Here is an 8449-nt window from a genome sequence, read left to right on the forward strand (position 1 = left end):
CGGAGCACCCGAGCCCCGGAGCGCTCCGGGGGTGGGGAGGGGCCCGACGGGCGGCGGCAGCGCTCCCACGGCTCCGTCTGTCTCTGCAGGCTGCTGGGCGGTGAGGGGGCCCGGCACTGTGCGGGGATTCTTGGGGAGGTCCATCTCGGTGAACTGCACGTACTGGTACGACCAGAAGAAGATGCCGAAATTCTGGTGCAAACCGGGAATATTTTCTACCTGTGGTAAAGACTTGGTCATCACCTCGGAGCAGGAGCCCGTGGTGCGGCGGGGCCGATTCTCCATCGAGGACAATCAGGCACAGCGGGTGTTCACGGTCACCATGGAGCGCCTGGCCAAGGAGGACGAGGGCACCTACCGCTGTGGGGTGCGAACGGGCATAGGCCAGTTTGATGATCGTCACGATGTGAAGGTGATCGTGTCCCTAGGTCAGTACTTGTAGGTCCCCTGGGTCTAGTGTTGGTGCCGGGAGCAGGGGCTGCAGGGAGGGGCAGCCTGGAGGGGGTGGGTGCCCAGGTCCCATGGGACAGCCCCAGGATCTGTCACCAGGTCTCAGCAGTGTGCTGCCACAGCTGGTGCTGCCCTCACCCATTCCCCATGCCCAGGGCTCCCCACAGCCCCTTCTTGGTGCCCCAGGGTCAGTCACCCCCATCGCTGGGGTGCACCACCCTGCTCGGCATGCCCCATTTTCCCCTCTCATCAGATTCTGCTAGCCCTGTCTTTGTTCTGCTTGCTTTATTTTATAACAGCAGGGAGTTCCTCAGCCTGCTGTGTTGCCCCATTTCCCGCTGTGGGACAGCCAGTGCCTGTGGGTGCCAGGCCCTGGGCTTAGGGAAAGTCCCTCTCTGTCCCCTCAGCAGTCCCTGCGGTGGGACACTTAAATGGGGCTGTTGTGTTGGTGCTGGGCTGGGCATGGGGTGCCCAGACCCCCTTCCTGCAGGGTGAACTCTGCTGCGTGTGTGCGTGCCTGTGCGCGTTTTAGGGCAGGGGGGAGGCCAGGATGGCAAAAACCCTCCTGGACAGGGACAGGAGATTGCAGCCCTCCTACCTCAAGGAGCATGTTCTGGATGTGGCAGAGGGGACACAGCTTCTCCTGGTGTGACAGTAAGTGGGTCATGTCTGACTTGCTGCAAAACCCATAGCATCTTCCCCTGCAGAGGCAGGGAGACTGACCGAGCCTCTCCTATTTTTGTTACAGCTCCTTCTTCCCCCTCCCCATCATCATGCTACACCCCGACCACCAAGCACCCCAATCTCACTAGCTCTGTAACAGTCCCCACACAGACAACTCCCCAGAGGAAAGCTGTGCAACCAAGTTCAAAGCCCCCCCAAAAAGGCTCCAACCCTCCACAGTGAGTACCAGCTCCTGCTCGCACAGCCACCTCCCTCTGTGAGGTCTCTGTGGTGCAGCTGGAGCCCTGCAACCCTCCAAGCTCTTCATACCTCCCTCAAGGTTTCAGACCTCCTGCTTTTGCCTTTAGAGACCAGCATTTCATCCTCTCAGCCAGCCACTCTGCATGGAAAATAATCTCGGCACCCCTGGTCGCTTGGCCCCAGCAAAGCCCTGCTTGTCCCCTCTCTGTCTTGCAGCTTAAGCAAGGTGCAGGCTATCGCCATGCAAGAAGTGGTTTCTGGCTGTAGCAGTGACCCTGTTTCCTTCCCCAAAACTCAGAGGGACCATTTGCTTGTGGGAAACAAAGTGCTGAGCTGGGTCCTGTTCTGCTTTGTAGTCACAGCCAGCCCTGCAGATGTAGTTGGCAAAGCATGAGACCGGAGCGGCAGAGCTTCCTTCCTCCTCTCCTGCCTCTTGGAGGTGATGCAGGCAGTGGGCAAAGCTGAGGCTTCCCATCAGCAGGCTCACGGGGTAGCTGGCACACTGACCTTGCCTGATTGCCCATTACAACAAGGTCAACAAATCGTGGAGCTAGATCAGAGCAAAATTAGGTGCAGGAACTGATCCTTAAAATAGTGAAGGCACAGCAGCTTTCAGACCCGAGTGTCCGTTTGCTTCTGCAGTTTTCAGTTTGTTTTGTTCCATGCCCAGCTTGCAGCTGACCACCCCCACTCCTCCTTCCCTTCCTCCCAAGGCAAGGCCCGTTACCCACAGCCGCTCCTGCTCCGTGCTGGTTCCTTGTGCATCTGCTTCCAAGGAGAAGCGTGAGAGCAGAAACTCTTTCTTTTCTTGCAGTTTGGACGTGGTTGAGCACATCCTCATTCCCATCATCGTAGTGGTTCTTCTTTTGCTCGCAGTTGCTGCTGGTGTTTTGCTAATGTTGTCCAGGAAGAGGAAGAAGGGTAAGTGAAGCTGTCACTGCCACACACACAGTTTCTGCACCAGAGCCTGTCTTCTGCTCTATTTGGTTTTTCCTCTGTATTTCTTTTTTCTCCCTCATTCCCTCCCTGATCCATCCAGTTCCTGGGTCCATCACTGAGATCCCTACCAAGGAGGTCTCCTTCCCCCAAGGGAGCGGTGGGACGGTCCCACAGGTCTGATCCCCATGGGAGCAAGGAATGGCAGCTCTTGGGATGGGTGCTGCCTGGCATGGCACCCGCTTGAGTTTGTCTGGGCACCATCAGCTTCTCCAGACATGCTCACTTGCATAGGCCAGGCTTGCACTAGGCTTGATGCAAAGTTTAAGGCCAGTGTGAAGGACAGGGAGGGATGGGGGGGGACACATCACCCGCTGGCCTGTGGGGTCTGGATTTATTTGAAGAACTGCTCCAGTTTAGATGGGGCAACAGGTTCCCTTCCTGCTTTACAGCAAGTTTCACAGCAGCAGCACAGGTTTTAATACATTTTTTTCCCCCTCTGCTTTCATTCCTGTCTAACCATGTCTGTGCTTCATCCAGCCTTCTCCAGAGCAGCTGTAGAGATGGACAGGACTCCCAGCGTGTCACATACAGTAAGGCAAACCACACAAGGTCTTTGGATGGCGTGCTCCGAGCTCGCCTAGGGAGGGGAAACGCTGCACCCTGAGCTGAGCAAAGGAGCTGCCGCGTCCATTTGCTTTCAGCCAGGTTCACGGTCCTTTAGGCTGGAAGGGATCCTTTGGGCTCCATTCACCAACAGAAAGATACAGCCAGGGATTTTGTGTGACTATCACAGAGTATTCCTGGGAAGGGAATTTAGGACTGAGCTGAGAGGTTTCTCCCCAAGTCCCTCCAAACATGGGAGCTGCTTCTCTGGGTAAAACAGCCCTGGGAACCTGCAGCAAAGCACACGTGAGGGGGCTGCAGGGCAGCTGATCTTCGGTTACTGCATGGGAAGTATTTTCTAATGTTTTCTGCAAGCTTTTGAGGAGGGGCCTGTGTGGTTAACTGTATTTCCCCTGGGGAATTTGAGTCAGCACTTGCTTCAGGTTAAAGTTTCCCCCAGTGCTCCTGCAGCCATCTCAGCTCTCATCGGGAAAGGCAGCAGGATGGGAGATGTTCCCACCCCTGCGGGCTGCAGGCAGGGGAGCAGCAGCAGGTTAAGAGCTCATCCCCCTCCTTCACGTGTCAGGGAGAGGATGCTCTGAACTACGCGGCCATTAACCACCGGGCGGGCACAGCTGAGACCCAGTTGTACAGCAATGCCGAGGCTTTCCACCGCTTGGCAAACACCGCGCCCAAACAGAGCAATAAGGTAGGAGGATGCAAAGCAGTGCTGAGCTTGAGGCAGTGGGTGGAAAGCCGGGGTAGGTGGGCCCCCACAGCTGCTCCTGGGTGCTTAAAGCAGCCAAGAGAGGTTCCAGCAGAGAGTGTTGCCCTGGAGCAACCCTGTGAAGGATGTTTTTTGTTTATCCCCTTCCTTTCCCAGCATTCGGAAGAGAGAAAAGAGGTTATATATGCCAGCGTGCGGAATTCCCTGCTGCAGCAGCAGGAGATCTATGTCAATGTGCCGTCAGCCCCACAGCCCAGAGGAGAGCCCTACAGCACAGCACGGACCGTGTGAGCCAGCGCCCGGCCCCACAGGCTGCTCCTGCTGCCAGCAGCGCCAGTGGGACACGCGGGCTGGCTTTCTGCTCAGGCAGGAGCTGGCTCGACAGCAGAGCTGCTGCTCTTGTATGCTCGGACATTTCCTTGGAGCAGCCTCAAAGAGGGTGAGGTTGAGCAGGAGATGTGGGTGGGATGAAGAGGAAATCATCCCTGTGCATTTGGAGACCTCACCCATACAGCAATGGTGCTGGGAATAAAAACCTGCCCCTTGCATTGGGGTAGCTCATGCCAGAGACTGGCCAGGCAGGGTGTGGAAGAGCCCAGTGGTTGGGGGTTGTGGGTGGGCTGCCTGGCTCCCTGCACCCAGCACCCGCCCTGCTTCCCCCTTTGGCTGTGTTATTTATGCAGGCTGAATCTCCCAAACCCACTGGTCCCCTTGGACTGACTTTTTTTCATGCTGATGCCAGGCAGAACTGGCAGCTCCTGGGCAGCAGGACAGCAAGAAATGTTATATCCAAATGCATGCGTTAGATCCAAATGCCGGGGGGACCTGGGTGGAGGGTGCGGTGCATTAGGGTCTTGGTGCAAAGGGGACGGCAAAGGTGCTCCTGTTCCTCCTGCATGGCTGCTGGGAAGTGGCTCCCCAACCCCCCCTGTCCCACGCTCTTCTCTTTTTTTGCTGATAATTTACTTTCTGGCACACACTAAATATGTTTTATCGAAAGCATCGCTCCTTTATCAGTGACAGCAGCTGAAAATCTGACAGGATCTAACGCTGTGTTTGGCTGTATTTGTATGGTGGTTTTCCACCTCGCTAAAGAGTTTATTGTAGTGTTGCCCCAAAAGTGGCTCCAGCCCCTCACTGGTGCCCAGGCAGACTCTGGCAGCATGGGAACCCAGATGTTTAAGGGCAAAGACTCCGCTGCTCCAGCACAAACCCGCAGCCCCACTGCCGGCTGCTGCGGCACCACTCCCTGCCAGGACACCCCACGGGGCCGCGCTTTCGGCACGCTCTTGCCCTCCTCTCTGCATATTCCCTCTGCTTCTGCCTGGCGCTGGGCAATTCATCCATCGTGACAACCCACTCCCCAGGTCATGGGGGTGGGCATCTATGTGTGAGGCTGAGCCGAGTGTATTTCAAGGCTTCATTTGGAGACAATTCGTTAACTTTGTTAACCGCTGCAAAGCTTTGTTTCAGTATTTTTGTAATTATCTTATTCGAAAAGCCATACAGAACATCCCTGCTCTGTCAAAACCAAAGGCAGCTGGAAGTAAATGTCTGTGGTACGACAGTTGTGGTTATTCCTGTAAGTTATTCCTGTATAAGGTTATATTTCTATATAAGCAAAATTTCTCCTGTGTTTGGCCAGGAGCTGAATGCACACAGGGAACAAACAACGATGGCACAGACGAGCATCGTTGCAATTTGTGATGAAAACGAGCATCCAGACAGGTTCCAGCCATTGCTGGGGAAATAGGGAAAGCAAAGCCCTCTGCACCCACAGAGGCAAACTTCTGCCACAAATTTGATGTGGAACAGGGGGAAAAAAAAAGAAAATTGCATATTGCTCCTCCTGCTCCAACATTTATTACCAGAGACAATAACACCCCTCACTGAAGGAGTCAGGAGGAGGAATCGGTTGGATTTTTTTTTAGGTAACTGGATCCCATTATGCCATATCTGGAGGTAGTTTTTGTGCTTTAAAAAAAAGAACTAAATGGCTTTCTTAAATTAAAGCCCTCACCGCAGCGCTAAGGCAGAAATAGCCACCGGCTGCGTGATGGGGGGGTGCAGGACCCTCGGGGTGTGCAAAGGTGGGGTGTTTGGCAGCACCTTCTGCAAGAGCCATTTTGAGCACTCAAGTTTTAACAGCTGGAGACTTTCAAGCTTTCTCAGGTAATTTTAAGAGCGTAAGAAATTTGCCTTTTTCTCCAGTGTTGCATTTCAGGGCAGCTGCCTGGAAGACAGAAATAGTGCCTGGCAGGTAAAATCTCCGCACTTTTGGTGTTGGAAGGGTTGACTCCTGACGGAAAAAGGGCTGGGAGCAGAAAAGCTGAGCTCTTCCATGCACACAGTCCCATGCAAGTGGTTTTGCCTGGAGAGATGAGTTTTCCCTTGCCACAGGACTTCGGGTGCTGTAGCTCTGCGCAGCTGGGCTGGTTTCACGGGCAGGGATGCTGATTTACACTGTGCAACCGGCTCTGCCCCAAAATCATGATTCCCAAGCTGTGGCGTGGCTGTGGGAATCAGCTGAAAGTGGAGATGTCCTATCCTGGTGCACAAGCCTTCCTGTAACTCGTCCCTTCCTGAAGGGAACAGTGATTTTTCTGGAAGCACCAAGAGCTGCTTCTCTAGCACCACCACCTCCTCCAGGCAGATCCCAGCCCTGGGCTGCTTCTTTTGGGGACCTGCAAGGCAGAACCTGAGCGAGGAGGGACAGTGGGAGTGGGATGGATGCAGGAGTATTTTGGAAATGCATTTTCAGAGCCAGGCTCAGTTTTTAGCCCTGTTGTGTGCACCCAGCAGTGAACCTCATGGGTGAGGGAGCCTGGCACAGCTACCTGATGCCCACCTTGTCCCATGTAGCCCTGCTCCCAACTCCACCTTCTCTCCATTGTGCCTGTATTTCATGTGCCAAACCCCCTGTAACTCATACAGGTGTAACGGGGATGACTTCTGCAACACATGTACTCTGTAAGAAAATTGGCTCATATTTAGCAGCAGGGAAAAGTCTTCCGTTGGCCAGGGCAGGAAGGCAGGGAGTCATAAGCAGCAACTGAGCCTTGCTGGAGAGAAAAGTGGTTCCTGGGCGAATAGGGAGCTGGTGGGAAGCTGGTGAGAGAGGCAAACCCCAGCAGGACAGAGCTAGGAGAGCCCCCCCTGCTGCCTGGCTCATTAATGAATTGCTGTAGCCTGCAGCCCCCAACTGGCGCATAAGGAACGATGAGCAGATAGGATGACCCCAGCAGAGGAGGAGCTTTTTTTCTACTCCTGCCACAGCAAGATTTTAAGGGAGGGGAGACCAGGAAAGCAGCCAAGCACGGAGCCCTCACTAAGGAGATGGGGTGCTGCTGCCAGCCCTGCTTTTTTGCCCCCTGGCAGCAGGAGAGCCAACGAGACAGAGCCGCAGGGCTACAAATCCCTGGGGCAGCCAGGCTTGGGCTGGGGCAGTGGGGGATGTGGGAGTGGGGGGGGCAGTGGGGGATGCTGGATTGGAGGGGGGGGCAGTGGAGGATGCTGGAGTGGACTGGGGGGCAGTGGGGAAGCCTTGGCTCCCTGGGCAGGAGGTAGGTGCTCTTTGGGCTTTGTTTGGCCCTGGGCTGGTTGAAGTCAGGGGTGAAAAGAGCAGAGTCCTGTGCAGGCAGAAGAGCTGGGGCTGAGGTGTGCTTGTTGCTGCCTGTTTTTTGGGTTTTTTTTTTAGGAAGCTGTGCAACAATTGAGTTTAAATAACTCCTGTGATAAGTGGTTTTGGCCATGATCCGGTAAGAACTTGAGTGTTACATGAGTGGCAGGTCTAATGCAGGGGAGGGGATTACCTAGGGGCCTGCTGGCTGTAGTCACACGCTTTGCCCCCCTCTGCCACGAGCTAGGGGTGCTTACTGCTCCCGCCTGTCTAGGGAGGAGCACAGGCTTTGGCGAGCACCCCCATCTTTCCTTGGAGCTCTTCCCTCTTCTGCCATCAGAAAGCCCATGTCCCTGAGGCTCCCTGCTCCCCCTTCCCCAGGCCGGTGTGCTGGGGCAGGTACCCTGGTGGGGGGGAGGAAGGAGGAGCACAGCACTTGCACCCCTGGGTTTGCACAACTGCTTCCCAAACTGCTCTTGCGACCTGACAAGCAGCAAAGCGACAGGCTGTGGGAGTGACTCTGACTTGTTTTCAATCAACACTGTTAAACTGGGATTTGTGTCTTGCGCCTTGCAAAGCGGCGAGCTTGAACAGGGGAATTGCACAGGGAAGAGCAAACTTCTTCCAGCAGAGGAAGGATGGTGAGTTTTTTTTCTCTTTTTATTGACAAGCCATGCGTTTTCTGGCTCAAGCCTCACTTATGTGTTGGTAAAAGCACCCGTGAAGGAGCAAGCGCTGGGGCAGAGCTGTGGCTGTGCTCACTCCTGGCCGCAGCACTGCAGCCTGCCCAGGGACGGGGCACGCGAAGCTGCCTCCGAAACCGCTGGGACATTTCCTATCTGCAGGGAGGTCCCGCCCTTGCACTTGGTGAGCCTTTTCCTTCCGGTGCGGAGATGCTGAGGCAATCCCGCAGCTCTTGTCTTGGCTCGGCCTTTACAGGCATGGCCCAAATTGCTCCTGTCCAAGGGGAAGCCTCCCTGGAGCTCTGCAGGCTGCACAGATCCCTCCTGCAGCCCCGGGAGGCTCTCTTATCTAAACCTCTTATCCTTAACACCCTCCAGGCGGTTGAGGCTGCCACCTCCCTTCTGCCATATCTGCAGAATCTGCTCAGGAAGGTCACAGGATGTCACGGAACTCCCCAGGGCTGCTGTCAGCACCCAGACACTGCTCTCTGTTTCTCCTGCTGA

General features: G+C 55.3%; 1 protein-coding gene across 1 annotated transcript in view; it reads left to right on the forward strand.

Annotated features, from left to right (window-relative positions):
* The window catches only part of LOC104125341 (CMRF35-like molecule 1), an 8137-nt gene extending 3563 nt beyond the window's left edge, over nt 1-4574 (forward strand). Inside the window, exons 3-8 of the mRNA XM_035893394.1 lie at nt 90-428; nt 1199-1352; nt 2189-2295; nt 2851-2903; nt 3503-3625; nt 3800-4574. Coding sequence (XP_035749287.1) covers nt 90-428; nt 1199-1352; nt 2189-2295; nt 2851-2903; nt 3503-3625; nt 3800-3934 — 911 coding nt within the window. The 3' untranslated portion in view covers nt 3935-4574. The remainder of the gene's footprint in view (nt 1-89; nt 429-1198; nt 1353-2188; nt 2296-2850; nt 2904-3502; nt 3626-3799) is intronic.
* Nucleotides 4575-8449: the final 3875 nt, after the last annotated feature.

This window comes from Egretta garzetta, unplaced genomic scaffold (genome assembly GCF_000687185.1).
Source record: "Egretta garzetta isolate BGI_Z169 unplaced genomic scaffold, ASM68718v1 scaffold34, whole genome shotgun sequence".
NCBI classification, from domain to species: domain Eukaryota; kingdom Metazoa; phylum Chordata; class Aves; order Pelecaniformes; family Ardeidae; genus Egretta; species Egretta garzetta.